The sequence below is a fragment of the Castor canadensis genome, chromosome 9 (assembly GCF_047511655.1).
Source record: "Castor canadensis chromosome 9, mCasCan1.hap1v2, whole genome shotgun sequence".
Classification (NCBI taxonomy): Eukaryota; Metazoa; Chordata; class Mammalia; order Rodentia; family Castoridae; genus Castor; species Castor canadensis.
In genome coordinates, this window is record NC_133394.1 from 39,461,383 (window position 1) to 39,483,139 (window position 21,757).

General features: G+C 39.4%; 1 protein-coding gene across 2 annotated transcripts in view; it reads left to right on the forward strand.

The window, feature by feature from the left end:
- Positions 1-21,757, forward strand: part of Gstcd (glutathione S-transferase C-terminal domain containing) — a 164,329-nt gene that overhangs the window by 126,046 nt on the left and 16,526 nt on the right. For both annotated transcript variants that reach the window (XM_074041481.1, XM_074041482.1), the window contains 2 exons: positions 18,862-18,995; positions 21,484-21,514. In XM_074041481.1, coding sequence (XP_073897582.1) covers positions 18,862-18,995; positions 21,484-21,514 — 165 coding nt within the window. The remainder of the gene's footprint in view (positions 1-18,861; positions 18,996-21,483; positions 21,515-21,757) is intronic.

Consider the following 21,757-nt stretch of genomic DNA (forward strand, 5'->3'; position numbering starts at 1 on the left):
CCTAGATCTAAATCACACCATAGATCAAATGGACCTAGCTGATGTCTATAGAGTATTTCATCCAACTTTGCACAATATACATTCTTCTCAGCAGCCCATGGAATGTTCTCCAAAATTGACCATATCTTAGGGCACAAAGCAAGCCTCAGCAAATATAAGAAAATAGAAATAATCCCATGCATTCTACCTGATCACAATGCATTAAAACTAGAACTCAACAACAAAAACAACAGTAAAAAACATGCAAACAATTGGAAGCTGAACAACACACTGCTCAATGGTCAATGAGTCATTGATGAAATAAAAGAGGAAATTAAAAGTTTCCTGAAAGTTAATTAAAATGAAAACACGACCTACTGGAACCTATGGGACACAGCCAAGGCAGTCCTAAGAGGAAAGTTTACAGTCATGAGTGCATATATTAAAAGGACAGAAAGATCTCAAATCAATGACGTAATGCTACATCTCAAACTCCTAGAAAAACAACAATGAGCAAATACCAAAGCAAGCAGAAGGAGAGAAATAATAAAAATAAGGGCTGAAATCAATGAAATAGAAACCAAAAAAACCATACAAAGAATCAATGAAACAAAAAGTTGGTTCTTTGATAAATTAAACAGGATTGACAGACCCCTGGCAAACCTGACTAAAATGAGGAGAGTAAAAACCCAACTTAATAAAATAAGAAATGCAAAAGGGGAGATAACAACAAATACCATGGAAATCCAGGAAATCATCAGAGACTACTTTGAGAACCTATATTCTAATAAATTTGAAAATCTTGAAGAAATGGACAGATTTCTATATACTTATGACCATCCAAAATTGAACCAAGATGATATTAATCACCTGAATAGATCTATAACACAAAATGAAATTGAAGAAGCAATAAAGAGTCTCCCATAAAAGTCCAGGACCTGATGGATTCTCTGCTGAATTCTATCAGACCTTTAAAGAAGAACTAATACCAACTCTCCTTAAACTGTTCCACGAAATAGAAAGGGAAGGAAAACTGCGTAACTCATTTTATGAATCCAGTATTACACTCGTCCCAAAACCAGACAAAGACACCTCCAAAAAGGAGAACTATAGGTCAGGCTCCTTAATGAATATCGATGCAAAAATCCTCAATAAAATAATGGCAAACCGAATCCAACAACACATCAGAAAGATCATTCACTACAACCAAGTCAGCTTCATCCCAGGGATGCAGGGGTGGTTCAACATACATAAATCTATAAATGTAATGCAGCACATTAATAGAAGCAAAAACAAAAACCACTTGATCATCTCAGTAGATACAGAAAAAGCCTTCGACAAGATCCAACACCACTTCATGATAAAATGTCTAAGAAAACTAGGAATAGAAGGAAAGTACCTCAACATTATAAAGGCCATATATGACAAACCTACAGCCAACATCATTCTTAATGGTGAAAAACTGAAACCATTTCTCCTAAAATTAGGGAAGAGACATGGGTGCCCACTCTCCCCACTCCTATTCAACATATTACTGGAATTCCTAGCCATAACAATTAGGGAAGAAGAAATACAAGGAATACAAATAGGAAAAGAAAGTGTCAAAATATCCCTATTTGTAGATGATATGATCCTATACTTCAAAGACCCAAAAAACTCTACCCAAAAACTCCTAGACACCATAAACAGCTACACCAAGGTTACAGGATAGAAAATCAATTAGCTTTTTTATAAACCAATAATGAAACTGAGAAATAATGTATGGAAACTATTCCATTTACAAAAGTCTCAAAAAAAACCAAATACCTGCAAATAAACTTAACAAAGGATTTGAATGACTTTTTAAATCCAATCTGCCAGTCTGTGTCTTTTAATTAGAGAATTGAAACCATTAACATTCACCATTATTATTTAAAGATATATGGTAGTTCCTGTTTATTTTGTTGCTTTTTATTGTTTGATTCTTTTGTAATCCTCATTTGTTTATTTTCTATTCTGGTGAGATTAGTTCTTTTCCCTTTTCTCATGATTATATTTTATCATCCTCTTTGTGTATCTTAAGTATCTTCTGCAGTGCTATCTAAGTATTCATGAATTCCTTTATTTTATATTTATCATTAGAAGTCTTTATTTCTCCTTCAATTTTACAGGATAGTTTTGCTAGATATAGTAATCTAGGTTGAAAGTTTAACCTAGGGCTTAACAGTACATCATTCCATGACCTCCTTTTAGCATATACCTCTTGTTCTATGTCCATGGCTTATAAGTTTGGCTTTTTATGGGTTTCCCAGAAAACTTTTATTTATTCTTTTTCTTATCTTAATTTTCTAGTTCGTTTATCTTCAAACCTTGATATTGTCTTCCACTTGATCCAGTCTATTGTTAAGGCTTTCCACTGAGTTTTTTTTTTTTATTTGATTTATTGCACTTTTGATTTCCAAAATTTCAACTTGATGTTTTTCAGGATCTCTATCTCTTTGTTAAGTTTCATCTTTATATACTGTACTATTTTTCTTATTTCATTAAACTTGATTGTTTGTATTCTCTTTTACTTCATTTAGATATTTATTCATGTCCTATTTAAATTTGTTGATCATTTTAATACTCATTCTTTTCAATTGTTAAGAACTTCAGCCACTTTTGTATCACTGAAATCAGTTACTGTGGAATAATTAATTTTAGGAGGAGTCATTTTGCCTTGCTTTTCATGTTTCTTACATTTCTGTGTTGGAATTTCTATATATGGGGCTAAATCCTTGTCTGGAAATTTTAATCTGCCAAATTATTTCAGTGAAAGTATTCACCAATATTCATGGGACTAAGTTGTAGCAGGGTTGAGGTACAATTTCTCACAACTGGGTGTGTGGGTGTGTAGGTCAGTTACTAAACATTTACCCAGTGTGCTCAAGACTCTGGGCCTGATTCTGAGCACCATTCAGACAGAGGAAAACTAACTGCAGTAGTCACTACCACTGGTGCACAAACCAGCAATGGAAATACAGTAATAACGTTTTGAAAACAATTACCACCACAACTCTAATAACATTAGAAGGGGAACATATTTAATACTGTGTGATCTTAGTAGATATTAGTTAATAAGGATAGAAATGTAAGTAAAACATAAAAGTAATACTAGAAAATAATAATAAAAAAAGAGAAATGAAGAAGGAAAAGTAAATAGAAAGGGGAATGAGGAAGGAGGGAAGAAATAGAGCAAATGGTGAAATAAGATAAAAACATTCAGCAACCAATCAAATAAAACAAAGTACTGAAAAATTTAAAAATTTTAACAGTGTAAACAAGAAAGGAGAGGAACAAGAGAGAGAAAAAACTTCTTAGTTGGAGAAAGAGAATAAAATGGGGGAGGAATAAGTTTAAAGGAGGAAGAACAGAAGATTAGAAAATAAATATTAAAAGCTGGGTATACTGGTTCATGCCCATAATCCCACACTTTGGTAGGGTGACTGCAAGAGCCTTTTCTTGAAAAAGAAAAGGACAAAAAACAAGACAAAGAAATTAGATATCAGAAAGAAAAAGGAAAATATAAAAGACAAAAAAATTCATTTAAATATTTAAACCAATTTTTCTGGTTAAAAATAAAATACAAACAAAAGTACACCACCAAAAGAAGGGAGGGAGAAAAAAACCAAATAAAATTTTTAAAGATCTGAGAAAAAGAAGGCAGGTTTCCAGTCCTCTAAGGAGTTAACTTACCTGAGGGCCTCAGCTATACAGTTAAGAGTCTTGATCTATGCCAACCAACTCTTCTCTCCATGGCTACTTTTGCTAGGAGCTACCTGGTTAGAGCAAAGTCTCTGTGCTATTTGGCTCCCTCTTTTTCTTTCTTTTTTTTTTTTTTCTCATTCATATGTGCATACAAGGCTTGGTTCATTTCTCCCCCCTGCCCCCACCCCCTCCCTTACCACCCACTCCGCCCCCTCCCTCTCCCCCCCCTCCCGCCTCAATACCCAGCAGAAACTATTTTGCCCTTATTTCTAATTTTGTTGTAGAGAGAGTATAAGCAATAATAGGAAGGAACAAGGGTTTTTACTGTTGAGATAAGGATAGCTATACAGGGCATTGACTCACAATGATTTCCTGTGCGTGGGTGTTACCTTCTATGTTAATTCTTTTTGATCTAACCTTTTCTCTAGTACCTGTTCCCCTTTTCCTATTGGCCTCAGTTGCTTTAAGGTATCTGCTTTAGTTTCTCTGCATTAAGGGCAACAAATGCTAGCTAGTTTTTTAGGTGTCTTACCTATCCTCACCCCTCCCTTGTGTTCTCTCGCTTTTATCATGTGCTCATAATCCAATCCCCTTGTTGTGTTTGCCCTTGATCTAATGTCCACATATGAGGGAGAACATACGATTTTTGGTTTTTTGTGGCTCCCTCTTTTTCTTTGGTGTTCACCTAGCAATCATAGGGCATGATTTGTGGGCAAAGCTGGTTGTGTTTGCTGTCCTGTTGCTCAGGACTAAATGGGGGTGGACTGCAAGTTTTCTGCTGGCTGTTCCTAGTCTCTGGAACCTTCATATATTTGGCCATGGAGATGCAGGGATCTGTTCACATGCTCCACCTTCTAAGTTTCTGACTTCTGCAACTTAGCTTACACTTTGAATTGCTTGTTCCCTCCTTCTGAGCTTTGGTAACTAGCTTTCCTTCCTAACACTCTGAAGTGGAAATGACTTTCACTCCAATTTGTTGCCCCCTGTATGGAGATCTTTACCTTGACCAAATGGCAGGTAGAAGAGAACACTTTCCCAGTGCCAGTATGTTACATAGGCTCTAAGACCCCTTTTTGGTTATACAGCAGATCTGCTGGGTACTAAGGCCAGAGTTAATTGTCTTCTCTGGGTCTCTTGTTCTGTATACTTTATAGACTAGGATAATGTTTCTTTCACTCTGTTTCAATATCCAAATTCACTGTTCTTTAAATAAGGTTCTCTATGTTCCTACTAAAATTTTCATGCCTTTCTGCCATCATCCACATTGGAAAGATAGCAAGCAACATGCAAAAAAAGAATCTAGACATGAATATTACATCCCTCACAAAAATTAACTCAAAATGGTCATAGGTCCAAGTATAAACACCAAACTATAAAAGTTCTAAAAATTAACATAGGTAAAAATCTAATGAATGGGGTATGGTGATGATTACAGTATACCAAAGGTATAATCCAAGAAAGGAAGAATTGATTACCTGAATTCATTAAAATTAAAAATGTTTGTTTTGCAAAAGACATTGTCAAGTGAGTGGTTAAACAAGCCATAACGGGAAGATATTTACAAAAATATATTCAAGATCTGATAAAATAATGTTATCCAAAATATACAACAGATTCTTAAAATTAAGCAATAAGAAAACAAACAACCCAAATGAAAAATGGTCCAAAGACTATCAGGTATATAACCACAGATGATACAGAGAGCATATAAGTACATGAAAGGATGCTCTGCAATATATGTCATCAGGGCAGTGCAAATTAAAACAGTGAGATCCCACTACACACCTGTTAGAGTAGCCAAAATCCAGAACAGTTACACCAAATGCTGGTAAGGATCTGATGCCAGAGAATCTCTTAATTCATTGCTGGTGGGAATGCCCACTTTAGAAGACACTTTGGCTGTTTACCCAGTGGACTTGAGACCTTATGTCTACATGAAAACCTACTCTTGAATGTTTATAGCAGCTTTATTACACTTGTCACACTGTGGACTTAACCAAAATATCTTTTAGTAGAAATGGGTAAATAAACTATAGTACATCCATAAAATAAAATATTACCCAGCACTAAAAATAAGTGAATTATCATGTCAGGAAAAGACATGGAAGAAACTTAAATGCATATTACTAAATAAAAGAAGCCAATTGAAAAATCTACATACCCTATGATTCCAACTATTTGATATTCTGGAAAAGACAAAGCTGTGGAGAGAGTAAAAAGACCATTGGTTGCCAGGAGTTCAGGTGAGGGTGGGTTGAATAGTGCAGAGTATTTTTTTAGGTCTGTGAAAATACTCTGTGTGATTTTATGATGATAACATATGACATTATACATTCTAAACCCATAGAAAATACCAAGAGTGAAATCTAATTTAAACTATGGACATTGAGTGATAATAATGTGTCAATATAGATTCATCAATTTGAATAAATTTAATACTGTGGTCCAGAATGTTGATAATGAGAGAGGCTCTGCACATGTGAGGCAGAAGGTATGTAAGAAATTTCTACATTGCTGTCAGTTTTGCTGTCAACCTAAAAGTGCTTTAAGAATCTTGGACTGAGGATGAAGTTTAGTAGTAGAGTGTATGCCTAACATACAGGAAGGTATGACCCAAGTGTGAACACATGTAGGAGACCCATTAGGGGCCCTGTCAGGTACATTACCCTGGGGGACTGATCCCAAGTCTCAAATTATACTTTCCAGAAATCTAATTGTTGCCAGATTTGGGAAGTTTCTTTGTCTGTCAGAACATCTAGTTTTTTTTTTTATTCTGAAAAGCAACGATCATTCGAGAGTTTATCTGATTTTGAAGTGTGACTATTTCTTTTAATAATTTTTTGGGGTACTAGTAAGGTTTTTAAATAATCTTTGGTAATATAAGAGAGAGGAATTTAGACCTTTTTTGATGTTTGTTTTGGTAGCTGTTTTTGGCTCAATTTAAAAGGAGGTAAGTCCAATGGCCCTCTGGATTTGAACTGCTGTTGTAATTGGGGCAGTAAAGGATTGATGGCTTAGGGAAATGTCCTTATCATGGGCTGTGCATACCAAACTATATGTATTAGTCCATTTAGAGAGTATGCATCGATAGAAACCCGTTTTATACAAGAGAAACACTTCCTCTGGTTTCCAGCCGAAGTTGGGTTTTATGGAAAGCATATAGGTGAATCCATTATTTTTTATTTGCTCATTTGGGTAAGGTTATAGCCAATATGACCTCAGTGGTTTTAATTAGAGGTAGGGCATGGGTGTCAGTTCCAGGAGGAGAATTAGGCAAAATCCCCAAAAGAAGTGTCCTGTGTTCCTGCAGTAAGCAGAACAGTGGACTGAGAGAGGTAAAAGTATAGCCGAATGATCCATATTAGAGCTTGTACTTATTGTTTAAGTTGAAGTCTTTGGTTCCTTGGGAAGATGAGCTTTAAGTCTTCTCTTGGCTCACAGGAGTAATATCCCCGGGCTGTGCCTGTCAGAGGAAGATTCCTCTGTGGCATGCTTTACCCTAGGAAGGTGAGTCCAACTGTCTGTGCCCTGCACTTTGTCAGCCATGAACATGGCTGAGATCACTAGATAAGGGCTTCCATTTGGGCTGCAGCTGGTCAGCCGGGGCTCCTTCTTTCAAGCACTTAATTAATACCTGTTCTTCTAGTTCTATTTGTAGTTTTCCCCCTTTCATTGGGGTAGGAAGGATCTTGTTTCCTAGCTTTTGGATTGCTTGTTGAGATGTCCCTAGGCTCAATAAATACTTTAAAATACTGTCAGTCTCAGGGTCAGTCACTAAGTCATTGGAGAGAAATGGCCTCCCATATAGCATTTCAAAAGGGCTAAGATGAATCTTGGCCTTTGGAGCATTTCTGATTCTTAGTAAGGCTATAGGCAAAGTTGGGTACATTTTCCAAAGGTGTCTTGGCAAAGTTTAGCCAGAGTTCATTTGATTGTTTGATTGGTGCTTTTTACCTTACTGGAGGACTAGGGTCTCCAAGCTGAATGTAAATGGTATTTAATTCCTAAGGTCTGGATGACTCCCTGAGTGACCTATGAGATACAAGCTTCGCCATTATCACTTTGGAGTGTTTGGGGTAGGCCAAGCCTAGGAATATTTTTTTTAGAAGGACCTCTGCCACTTTGGAGGCTCTATCAGTTGAGTCTGAAAGACATCAATACACCCTTGAAGGTATCTATAAAAAGTAGCAACTGTTTATAACCTTGGCAGGGTGGCATCTGAGAGAAATCCACCTGCCAATCCTCTCCCCAGTAGGAGCCTCACCTCTGAATTGGCTCAACCAGTGGTGGAAGCTTAGGACCAGGGTTGTTATAGGAGCATAGGGAGCAGCCCCAGCAGACCTGTTTTACTGTAGATCTTATTCCAGTCCTCACAAATAGCCTGCTTGTTAGCTCCAGGATTGCATCTCGGTCCAAGTGGAAAGTGTTATGTATAGACTTTATTACTTCCTATTGGGTTGGTTGGGGCAAGACTAGATTTCCATCCATACACCACCAAGCTCCCTCTTTATGTCCTCCCCTCCACACAGCCTCTTTTTCCCCATCAGGAGTGTATTTAGGATATACAAGCTCCTGTGGGAGAAAGAGAGTCAGGATGGAGGCTGGCAGGGCATGTAGAGGCTGCAGAGCTGCTTGTTTAGCCTTTTGGTGTGCCCAGTTGTTTTCCTGTCTCACTAGAATTAGGTCTTTTTGTTGTCCCCAGCAGTGGATCACTGCTACTTCCTTTGGTAGGTGGATAGCCTTTAATAATTGGAGAATTTCTTTTCCATGTTTTATTGGGGATTCCCTCACAGAAAAGAGTCCTCTTTACTTCCAAATGGCCACATGAGCATGTAATACCAGGAAGACATATTTGGAGTCAGTATAGACATTGGGCCTTTTTCCCTTTCCCAGAGTTAGAGCTCTGATTAAAGCTATTAGTTCAGCCCTTTGGGCAGAAGTCCCAGGTGGCCAGGGCCATGCTTCTATGACTTCCTCGTGACCCACCACTGCGTACCTTGCCTTTCTTTCTCCATTTAGTACAAAAGTACTTCCGTCAGTAAACCATTCGGCCTCAGGTTTGAAGAGTGGCTGATCTGTCAGTTCTGGCCTGCTGGCATAGGTTTGTATAATCACCTGCTTACAAGTATGCATTAGTTCAAAAAGGCAGCAGAGATGCAGGATTTATGACATTACAAGTCTTTATGGTAACTTCTGGGGATTCCAAAGGAATGGCTTCATATTTCGCCAACCTTTCCTCAGACATCCACAAGTGACTTTTTAATTCTAGGCTGGCTCTAACCTGGTGGGGAGTTAGAACTTCGAGTCATTGGTCTAGAGTTATCTTCATCACTTCCTCCACTAACTGGGCAGTAGAAGCTATTACTCTTAGATATCCTGGCCAACCTAAGGCTATCCCATCTAGTTTCTTTGAGAGGCTGCTAGATGTGATTTTGTTCCTAATTTTTGGGTTAAGACTCCCACAGAAATTCCCTTTTTCTCCGACATTTGTAGTACAAAGGCGGAGGATGCACTGTTTTGTCACTCCCTCCCTTGGTACAGTGAGCTTTGTTTCTTGCTCCTGGTTATTACTGCACCTAACTGGGCTTAACTGGGGGTGACTGGAGATTCAGAAAAGAGGCAGGATAGACAGACAGAAAGTGGGGTTAGGTGTGTTGGGCGCTCAGGTGGAGATACCCAACCCCCATTGCTTCTTTTCTCTATCTTTATTCTTTAAGGCCTTACTCCTTGCAGTTCTTTAAAACCTTGCTTCTAAAGTCTTCTTTAAAACCTTGCTTAAAATCTCTTTCATTAGACTCGCTCTGTCCCATGTTTTCTCTTAGCTTATCTTTAGCTTAATCACTCTTAAAGTCTTTTTCCCCCAGGCTTGCAGCTTTCCTTTAGCATTCGCCAGCTTTCTTAAAGCCTCGGTGAGCACTTGCAAAGTCTTGGTCCTCTTTCTTGCACTCTCATGTTCTCTTTGGGTTTTCTTTAGCTTCTAAAGCCTATGTTAAAGTTCTTTCTTTGGCTTTGCTTTTCTAAGGCCTGTGTTAAAGTTCTCGGTGCAGACTTTGTATCAACCCCTCTTTAGCCATTCTTTTCCCCTCAGTAATTTTTTTCCCTTCCAAAAGCTTCCCACACCAAAAAGCCCACAGCAAAGGCCCAAGGCAAAAAACCCAAGCCAAAGCCCAAAGTAAAAGCCAAAGGCAAAAAGCAAAAAGTCCCAAGTCCTCCTTCAGCAGGCAAAACAGCGTGGAGCAGAGGCTCTCGGGGAGGGGTGTGACATTGTAACAGGAGAAACCTACATTCCTGCTTCTCTGAACACAAACTTAGGAGACACAGCTGTTCTGCTTTTTTTCTGTTTCTGGCTGGGGCAATTAAGCCGTGTCTCACCTTGCTTACTTCCAGTTTTCATAGGCTTTTCATAGTCTGCTCTCCACACAAAGGGTGTTGCTAAATTGGGAATCCCTAAAGCTGGGGCCTCAGTGAGGGGAGGAGTGAAGTTTCTAATTTTCCATCAACTTCCACTATAGTCACGGTCTGAAAGGAAGACTTTCCTGCAAAAACAGGGAGAACAGAGTAATGTGCCCCCATGTCAATAAGTAATAGAATTTACTTGCCCAAGACTTCCAAGGCTACCCGAGGTTCCTTATAAGTGATGACAATCTTATGCGGAGGCTGTCGAGAGCACCCTGGGCCTCTTGAGTCATGTGTAGCTTCAGCCAACACCCCCCAGAGTTTTGACTGGCTGGGTCCCTCCCTGGGAGCAGGAACACTCCTGTTTTGGGGGTCCCTAGGGTGGCTCTGGCCAATTCTTTGCCATGTACCCCAGCTTCTTGCTCTTAAAGCAGGGTAACTATACAGACTTTTTGACTGAGGCTGTCTTTTGGACATTGGGGGGCATCCCCAGTTGCAGCAGCCATAAGTTTGGCTTGTCTTTTTTCTTTTCTCTGATCCCTTCTTTTCTCTTCCAGGTCACAGTTGTTATAGACTTGAAAGGCAATATCTACCAACTGAGTTTTGTTGTTTAGGGGTCCCAGATTTAGTTTCTGAAGCTTTCATCTAATGTCTGAGGCCAATTGGTTGATAAAATGTGATTTAGGAGGGCAGCTCTTCAATAGTCTCAGGATCAAGGGTAGTATATTTTCTAAAGGCTTCCTCTAGTCTATCATAAAAAGCTATAGGGTCTCCAGCATGACTGGAGCCTGTGCTGCATGTAGTAAATTCTATTACTTATTACAAATCATGCCTTTGGATGATTCTTTTGACTTTGTTATAATTTAGGGGCATTGTGGCCCCTGATTTCATTCCACAAAGGTTGACCTCCAACATGTGCGCCCTCCTCTGCATCCCTTCTGGGGTGTTATAATCCCAGTTAGGCTCAGTTGTTGGGACAGCGAAATCCCCTAGATGTCAGCCTATAGGATGCCTAGCAAAGGCCTCATCTGCCTCCCTATGGGCAGCAGCAATAATTTTTTTCCCTTCTGTAGGAGTGCAACAGTTGGCCAAGAGGAACTGAACATCCCTCCAAGAGAGATCAAACCCTAATGCCAGGATGTGAAACTCAATTATGAATTTGTCTGGGTCCTCAGTATACCTCCCCAAGTTTTCTCTACACTGTTAGATATCATTTACAGTGAAGGGAACATGAACACAAATTGATCCCTCAGGCCCTGATACTTCTCATAATTGGAGCATTGTTTGAGGAGTCTCTGAGTAAGATTTTCCATTTTGAGTGTGTGGCGGACTCATTGGCAGTGGGGGTGCTGACATAGGAGGAGTTCAGGGAGGAGGTATCATAGGCTCAGAATTAGGAGCATAACAGGGAGGCATTGGGGGTTCCCTTTGTGAGACATGTGATGCTCTTCGTAACAGGATCATCAAGGATATGTCTCTTTTCTTAAATTTTTATTGGGATCTGGTGAACCCCGTACAGAGGGTTGGATTCTGATGTAAGGCCATAAAGGCTGAGTGTACATTATCTCTGACCATCTCTCATTTTTTATGATACCAACCTAACTGTAAAGTCAAGACTCCCATTTTCACATCACCTTTTAGTCTCCAATTGATATTGGAGCCAAACTTCATTATAGTAATGAATCAAATGTTCCTTTTTTTAGGTTTGCAGATTCAAAGCACTCCCAATTAGGACACAGCCAAGTGGGGAATCCATTGGAACTGAGTTGGCTAACCTCATATCAGCCTGTGGATAGAGAGAGGGAAATGGGAAGTGGGAAATTTACCCTTTAGGGGAGAGAAAAAAGAGAGCTTCTAAGATCTGTGGAGTGTCCCCCCAGTATCTAGGAAGCCTCAACACAGGTCCTTTGATCTGGTTCTGTCAGACTCCTCTGGAACAAGTGAGGCAGGATCTTGTGAGTCAGTCGTTCTCCTAAGGGTCAGTTTCTCCACCCCCTGCATGAGGATTCCTCAGTGCTAACCCAATTATCATCCTAGTGAGGAGAAAATGAAGATCAGAAAAGTACACCAGATAGTAGATATGCATTCGGGTGGGATCTAAATCCATGGCCTTACTTCTGTTATGCAGGTGCCCATTGCTAGATTCCCGTTGTCAGCCCATGTTAGTTTCCCTAAAGAAAGGAGACTTAGTGACCATCTCTAGAACCTAGAATTTAATCCCATTAATCTCATTTGTAAAGGGTGCCAACCACTTGCAGGTGGGCTACGGAATGTGCCTCTGGAGCAAGGGGATCTGACCTCTGTGTGTTTTCTCAACTCCCCGTAGGCTATGGGGGCAAGGAGAGCATGGTTGAAAACTAGGTTGGGGTGTCTAAGGCAGACAGGCATGACAGGTAGGTAGGCAAGAAGGAAGAGAGAGAAAGTTGCAGATAGGAAAAAGGCAGTTTGGCCAGGCATGGGACCTTGGTCTCCAGAGGTGGTGCCCCTTTGTATAAAAAAAAAAAAAAGTGGTTTTTTTGGTCCCGGGAGCAGGGGCTATGGACCCAGGTCTTGGGAGCACATAGCCCCCTCCTGTCACCACCATTGCCATGGGACTGGGGAGAGCACACATGGTCCCAGTGGGCTGCCAGCCATTGTCCTCCTTATCCCTGGTGCCCCAATCCCCCCTGGCCTCTCCACTGGCGGTGGAGCTGCCATATCTTTGCACTCCCTTTTTCAACCTGCTCAGGCACTGGGAGCCTTCCAGCTGGAGGCTGCTGGCCCATGCAGACAGCCCAAGTGTCAACACGTGCTGTAGCCCCTTTTTCGTGCTACAGCTGCAGCTGTAACTCTTGCAGGACACATGCCACCAACCTCTACCGCTGCCTCAGTAGTCACCGTGGATTCGCATAACTGCCACTTGTCAGCATCATGTGGCTGGCTAGCTTGGACTTCCAGCCCATGCTGAAAAGCATGGCTGGAGCCTGTGCTGCATGTAGGCCCAAGGGGATGGCCTGGAGACCACACTGAGCGGCAACCCACTCTGGTCCCCTGGAGGTGGGACTTGCGTCCTCCTCCGGAGTTGCTGTCCTTCCTGGGGGAGTGAGCTGGGAAAACACGTGTGTCTGCCCCCTGGGGCAGGGCTGGGAAGCCACTTGTGCTTTCCCCAAGGGTGGGCCGGGGAAAAATGCATGCATCCACACATCCCCAGGTGTTGGCAGTGGTTGGGATGTGATGGTTGGGATGGGGCAGTAAGGTTCCATTCCCTTTCCCATTTGAGTGTATTCCCTGACAGGTCTAAATGTCTGTAGTTTTATGCCCTCCAGGAGTGAGTGCAAAGGCATGCAAGTCTCCCAACCCGCAGGTGGCAGGGTATTTGTTCCCTATTCACAGAGCTCCCTCCCCTATTTTTCCAAGCATCCATGCTTTCCCAGGGCAGGTATCAGTCAACCCCTCTGAGCCAGTTTCTTTTCTTCTTTAAAAAAAAAAAAAAAAAAGCTTATGACCTGATGGGCTGAATGAGGTGTGCCTCCCATTTGTTCTCTTAAAACCACTGGTGAGGGGGGATAGAGAAACCCAGTCCAAATGGCAGGGGCACTTGTATTTGTCCCTGGCCATGTGGGGCTTAGAGATCTTGGAGTACAATCTCAGTGCAGTGAAGGAAAGGATGGGGGAGGGGATCAAGAGTTAGGGAAGGATCAGCTAGCTTAAATTTGGTCCATCCCCCAGGTCATGACCAGGGAACTTGGACAAGAACCCTGTGTCATGGGGTGCTTGTTGGACCTCTGTGAGTCCTACGGGCAAAAGTTCCATCCTGCTCATCATGGTGCGCCTGTCAGGTGGATTCCCAGCAAGTCCTGAGCATGGGTGAATGTTCCAATGTTAGGGTACCATTCCATCTAAGCCATAGGTGGTGTTTGGTTTCAAAGCATCAGATGGTGAGAAGTGAGACCAGAGGACAGAGAAAGATGAATTTAAATAAAAAGGATTAGCAGAGATAGCATATTGGGATCTCACCCCTTGATTGCTTTTGGCTGGTTAGCCACAAATGTTATTGGCAAACTGTTTTCAGAAGATCTTAGTCCTTGTGTTCCAAGTGGAAGAATCCAAGCAGAACAGTGAATGGGGTGAGGTAGAATAGCATTATGAAGGAAGGGGAATCACCCATTCTGCCAGGTGAGGAAAGGGAAGAAGCGCTGGAGTCTCTTGGTAGGTCATTTTTATACCACCTTGAATTTGGAGGTGGGCTAGGGGTAACAAGCCCTTGAGCCAAAAGGGGGAACAGTCCTAGCCTATCCCTAACCTCACATGTCTTGATGTTACTATCAGATTACTGGGCTCTTTATTTTTAGAAGCTTGTTATATATTAGGGAAATTAACCTTTATGTATGCTATAAATTATAAATCATTTACCTACTTTGCCATTTATCTTTTTTACTTATGGGGCTTCTTTGTCACTCAAACATTTTCTTTTAAAAGTTTTATATTTTTAAATTTACTAACCTAACTCCTTATTGCATGAGGATCTTCAAAATCTCTAGGAATTATTTCCATCTCCCCTTGATTATGGAGGAATTCATCCATGTCTTATTGTTTGCATTTTAAATCTCTAATCCACTTGGTATTTCCTGTGTGTGAAAAATACCTAATTTTTTTTCATATGGCTTTCAGGTTAATCCAACATTGCTCATCGAAAAGTCCATCTTTTCTTCCCCAGTTTGGAATACCACCTTTCTTATATGCTAATTTCTATATTCAAATAGCTCAATTGTCTATTTTCTCCTCATTCTTTGCCTGTTATATCTAAAATGCATTTGATAATGGTGAAAACTAGGAGTATGTGATACAGTAATATCTTTTAGACCTAAAATTCATTGTATAAATTTAGTTTTGTTTAAATTAGTTTTGTCTTGCATGTAGCAAAAGGAATGTGAATCCAAGTAAAGACATGAAAATAGAATTGTCTAAACTCTTTGTTGAGAGCCACAAGGGTTTAGAGAAGCACCCTGATGTACTTAATGCATGGGATCTTACTGTGAGGTCAGAGTCCTACCCCTCACTTGTTATTTATGAGCAATTTCTTTTTTTTTTTTTCATTTTTCTTTTATTATTCATATGTGCATACAAGGCTTGGTTCATTTCTCCCCCCTGCCCCCACCTCCTCCCTTACCACCCACTCCACCCCCTCCCACTCCCCCCCCTCAATACCCAGCAGAAACTATTTTGCCCTTATCTCTAATTTTGTTGTAGAGAGAGTATAAGCAATAATAGGAAGGAACAAGGGGTTTTGCTGGTTGAGATAAGGATAGCTATACAGGGCATTGACTCACATTGATTTCCTGTGCGTGGGTGTTACCTTCTAGGTTAATTCTTTTTGATCTAACCTTTTCTCTAGTTCCTGGTCCCCTTTTCCTATTGGCCTCAGTTGCTTTTAAGGCATCTGCTTTAGTTTCTCTGCATTAAGGGCAACAAATGCTAGCTAGTTTTTTAGGTGTCTTACCTATCCTCACCCCTCCCTTGTGTGCTCTCGCTTTTATCATGTGCTCATAGTCCAATCCCCTTGTTGTGTTTGCCCTTGATCTAATGTCCACATATGAGGGAGAACATACGATTTTTGGTCTTTTGAGCCAGGCTAACCTCACTCAGAATGATGTTCTCCAATTCCATCCATTTACCAGCGAATGATAACATTTCGTTCTTCTTCATGGCTGCATAAAATTCCATTGTGTATAGATACCACATTTTCTTAATCCATTCGTCAGTGCTGGGACATCTTGGCTGTTTCCATAACTTGGCTATTGTGAATAGTGCCACAATAAACATGGATGTGCAGGTGCCTCTGGAGTAACAGTCTTTTGGGTATATCCCCAAGAGTGGTATTGCTGGATCAAATGGTAGATCGATGTCCATCTTTTTAAGTAGCCTCCAAATTTTTTTCCAGAGTGGTTGTACTAGTCTACATTCCCACCAACAGTGTAAAAGGGTCCCTTTTTCCCCGCATCCTCGCCAACACCTGTTGTTGGTGGTGTTGCTGATGATGGCTATTCTAACAGGGGTGAGGTGGAATCTTAGTGTGGTTTTAATTTGCATTTCCTTTATTGCTAGAGATGGTGAGCATTTTTTCATGTGTTTTCTGGCCATTTGAATTTCTTCTTTTGAGAAAGTTCTGTTTAGTTCACATGCCCATTTCTTTATTGGTTCATTAGTTTTGGGAGAATTTAGTTTTTTAAGTTCCCTGTATATTCTGGTTATCAGTCCTTTGTCTGATGTATAATTGGCAAATATTTTCTCCCACTCTGTGGGTGTTCTCTTCAGTTTAGAGACCATTTCTTTTGATGAACAGAAGCTTTTTAGTTTTATGAGGTCCCATTTATCTATGCTATCTCTTAGTTGCTGTGCTGCTGGGGTTTCATTGAGAAAGTTCTTACCTATACCTACTAACTCCAGAGTATTTCCTACTCTTTCTTGTATCAACTTAAGAGTTTGGGGTCTGATAGTAAGATCCTTGATCCATTTTGAGTTAATCTTGGTATAGGGTGATATACATGGATCTAGTTTCAGTTTTTTGCAGACTGCTAACCAGTTTTCCCAGCAGTTTTTGTTGAAGAGGCTGCTATTTCTCCATCGTATATTTTTAGCTCCTTTGTCAAAGATAAGTTGCTCATAGTTGTGTGGCTTCATATCTGGATCCTCTATTCTGTTCCACTGGTCTTCATGTCTGTTTTTGTGCCAGTACCATGCTGTTTTTATTGTTATTGCTTTGTAATATAGTTTGAAGTCAGGTATTGTGATACCTCCTGCATTGTTCTTTTGACTGAGAATTGCCTTGGCTATTCGTGGCCTCTTGTGTTTCCATATAAATTTAACAGTAGATTTTTCAATCTCTTTAATGAATGTCATTGGAATTTTGATGGGAATTGCATTAAACATGTAGATTACTTTGGGGAGTATCGACATTTTTACTATGTTGATTCTACCAATCCATGAGCATGGGAGATCTCTCCACTTTCTATAGTCTTCCTCAATCTCTTTCTTCAGAAGTGTATAGTTTTCCTTGTAGAGGTCTTTCACATCTTTTGTTAGGTATGAGCAATTTCTTAATGTTGTTAAGCTGTGGTTTCTTCACTTCTAAAATAGAGATAATGCATTCTTTCAGGGTTTATATGGGCATAGACAGATTTGCATGCTAACGCCAGCACAGAGTCTTCATATAAAGAGCACTCAGTGAGTTTCAATTTTATTCTCTCTCCCTTCAGGGGAAATTGCATCCATAACTTTTAGTGTGAGGTATTCTGTAGCTATTAATGAAAATAAGGATTCGCCTGATTTTTACTCTGCAAAACTGACTGAATACAAGGGGCAGATAAGAAATTGAGGTCCTTTACTGTCCCATTACCCAGTAGTTATTGCTGCCCTCACTTCCTAAGCTGTTTTCAGCATGAAACAGGAAAGATGGGCAGCCACCATCGAGATGGTTGACTTCTATGTAGCCCATGTGTTTAGGACGAGGGGAGAATTGAGAGGGGTTGAGAGCACAGAGCTTGCTTTCCTCTTCCCTTCATAGAATTATTTTTAACTTCAATTCTAAAGAGATCTAACTATAATACTTACATCCAGGAATTTCCAGAAAACTCTCCTCTGCATCCTGAGAACTCCTCGCTACCATAAAGTTGGTGAGATCTATCCCTAGAAGTGAAAAGTATAATCTATTACTATTTGCCTATGTAGAACGAAATGGAGATGTGAATATTTTTCAGGTAAGACGTAGTTTATCCTTCAGGATTCCCACTTCTGAGTTTCCTTCATGGAGTCATATTCTGGCTTATTTAGCCTCATAATTTTCAGGGGTTTTTATATAGCACTGATTAGATTCTATTTATATAGCATTTGCAAAGGTGTTTTCACATATATTTTTATTTAATCTTCATCTGTTTTGTGATATATCAGTATTGTTTATAGCTGAGAAGACAAAAACTCAAAGAAGTTTATTATAAGATGCTTAGGGTCTCACAGCCAACCAGAGTTCTATCCTAGAATTCTCACTTCAAATAGTGTTCTTGCCACCATGCTACAGCTGAACTAAATTCATAATTACAATAGAGCTAGTTTAGATGTTACATATTCAGTTTTCCACATCGAACATTGTGTCACACTTCCCATTGAATGAATCTCATGCTGCATTTGTAATATTCCTTTTGTAATCTATCAACCGAGGTTTAATTTTCTTTTTCTTTTTTTGTGGGGGAGGCAGTACTGAGGTTAAACTCAGGGCTTTTCAATTGTTAGGCAGGTGGTCTACCGCTTAAGCCACACCTCATACCCTTTTTTGTGTTTTTCTGTGTTAGTTATTTTTCAGGTAAGATCTTCTGGTTTTGCCTGGGGCTGGCCTCAGATCCACATCCTCCTATCTATAGTCTCCCATGTAGATGGGACCACAGGCATGTACTATCATACCAAGCTTATTGGTTGAGATTGGAGTCTCACTAACTTTTTGCATGGGCTGGTCTCCAACCGCGATCTTCCCAACCTCCATCTCCTCAGTAACTGGGATTATAGGCATGAGCCACAGAACCCAGCATCAACCTTGCTTTATTTTCTTAATTAATATAAATAGCTAAGTACTCCTTTGTTATGTTCAAGAGAACTAGTTAAGCTGTTATATAACAATATTTTGGTAACTTAAAATCTCTTTAGAACCAGTCAAAAAAATTTTTAAAGGCACAAAAGTTGTACTGTTAGTTAAGAATGAGCCTAATGCTAAGGTCTGGTTTTATTTTCCAGGTAGCGTTGCATGCCTGCGGGGTGGCAACAGACATGGTGATTGAACATTGCATCAAAACACGGGCTTCCTTTGTCACGTGCCCTTGCTGTTATGGTTTCATTCAGAATACTTCAAAGTTTAACTTTCCAAAAAGGTGAAATTTAGTATTCTAGCTAAGACACTAGTGGGGATGAACAAGCACATAAGACTTATTTGATATAAAGTTGTAATATTTCATTTTGAGGTCATTTACTTTTTCACAAGGCAAGTATTATTTATAAACTGTACTAGGAAGAGAGGCTCTCCTCTGTGTCTAGCCATGAAATTTCCCCTGGATCCAGCTCATGGCTGAAAGTTAGCAGCAAGTCTATCTAGGAGTTAACCAACTAGAAGTCTGTCAGCCTCAGCACTTCTCTGTTCTTCTAACTGGGGTTAGATCCACCATTTAAATGAGGCAATGGAGTACAAGTATTGAGTGATTAGGACCTGAAAATGGTGCAAATAGTGCCTCTTTATCACATTATAAGTTGATTCATCTCAGGCAAGTTATTTACTCTATTTTCTTGTGTTTTCTCATTTACAAAATGAGGTCATAATAGTGACTATTTCAAGGCTCTTATGAGAGTTAAAAAATATATATAGTGTGTAGAAGTGGCATGGTCACGCAATAAATGTGAACTGTTGCTAGTGAAAGTGTGTTTTTAAATAGTGCCCGTGGGTGTTCATGATTAAACCTGGCAGTCATGTTTATAGTCTTTCTTATCCCACATAGAAGAGGAAGGCAGTTTAATTCTCACCACGTTACCCCAATTTACTGGAGGACCAACCACCCTTTGTTGTATGACATTTTCACAATCTGATTCATAGTTACTGAGAATCATGATAATCATTTTAATTAGGGAATAGCTAAATACGTTAGTTTTGGAAATTCTTTCCTATAATATGTCCAAAAAAATCCCATTGATCAGTTGTATCATTACTTTTTAAAACTTTAGAAATTTATATTAAAATTTATATTTCTATGTTACAAAATATAAATAATAGCCATCTTTTTCTTTTTCTTTTATTGTTTTGTTCTTGCCATAATTTACAACCAGTTGAGAAAAAAATCAAAGGAACTATACAAAAGAAAATTATAAACACAGTTGTTTTGTTTGCTTTTCTTTGTTTGTTTGTTTTTGGTGCTGGGGATCCAACCCAGGACCTCACACATGTTAAGCAAGTGCTTTACCACTGAATTACATCCAGCCCAGAAAATCACAATTATATATTTATTATACATATATATATTTATATATATATATATATATATACATCTATATTTTTATAGAGAGAGAGAAAGAAGTTTATTTGGCAGTTGAGATTTCATTTTATTATAAGCCTATACTAATAAAATACATTTTAATAAAGCTCATTAAGAAATATACAAGTCTAGCACTATAAAGATTGGGGGAGGGGGTGGTACTAGGGTTTGAACCCAAAGCCTGGCATATGGTAAGTCAGAGCTCTACCACTTGAGCCACATCCCTCAGCCCCTTGCACTGAGAATGCTAATTTTACTTGTTCAGCGTACACTTAGCTCAATGTCGACATTTAAAGTCTCGATGCAACTTTTCCCGACCCTGTATATTTACTCCCTTGTTCTTGGAAATTATGTCTTCAGAAAGTTTATTCCTTTGTGTATAATATGTATCTCAATCACCAAAGACAGAATTGTGAATTTATAAACAGTGTTTCTAAAATATGTGGAAACAAGTGCTCAATTTAAAAAAAAAGTAGTTGATACTAATAAATTTAGCATCACATGTAAATTCAAGTTTTTGAGTGCCTTACTCAAGAATAAGGGCTGCAGCATAAATAAAAGGCAGTGTTTATGGAATGTATGTTTTCCTTTAATAGCTGTGATAGTCTTGGTATTTCTGGTGTATTTTTTGTGTCTTTTTATTTTCAGATGTTTTCCCATCTGTGTAAATAACTTGCCTATGCAAACCAATTACTCCAGAGCCCTTTCCCCAAACACCTCCTTTATCGAGTTCTTATATTTCCAGATCACTGTTCCCTGACCAAATACCCCAGGGCCTAGTACCCAGCAACTGGAGATATCCCTGTATTCCAGAGCCCAGTGGAATTACCAGACTAGTCAGTCCTAAGTCTGTTTACCCAGCCTGGCCTGACACCACAATAAAGGCTCTTACCCACATTTGACTCTAGTCCCTCTCCACATACTTACCCTCTCCTTCTCCCCAAGACCTTATATGGCACGGCATGCCCCTCTTCCTGGGAAACTGTGAGGAACAAAGTATCTTTTCAATGGTGATTGCTCCTGATCAATACAGCTGATTAATAATAAAACTCAAATAGTAAAACACCTGAATCTATATGTTCCTATGAGGAGAAGAGAAAAAAAATAATGGTTGTGCTTCTCCAAAAGAACAAACAGGATGTGAAAGAAATTCTTTAAAATTAGCATATTGATAATATGCTGTTGTATTTTCTTAGATATTTCAAATTGGCATGGTTTTTACTTCAGGGTAGCATTTTGTAGTGTTCAGATCCAATACATATTTTTATTTTTAATTTAGTTTATTTAATATTCTTAACATTTTGAGTGATAAACAATTCCTTTTTCTTTTCTGTTTCAGTGAACAATTCAAGAAAACTCTATCATATAAGGTAACCTTTAAAAGCTCTATATGTCTTCCTAATATACTTTCTATTCTTTTTATTTTCCTGTCTTAAATTTCTAATAGAGTATATAATTTATTGCTATATTTTAATTACTCATGAACATCAAATGTGGCCCTTTTTTTTTTTACATTCAAATTAACTTCTAGTGATTGACAGTATTTGTGAAGGGCCTGAGATTTTCACTGTACCTTCAAACTAACAAATTAGCCCATTGTGGTGGATGCTGGT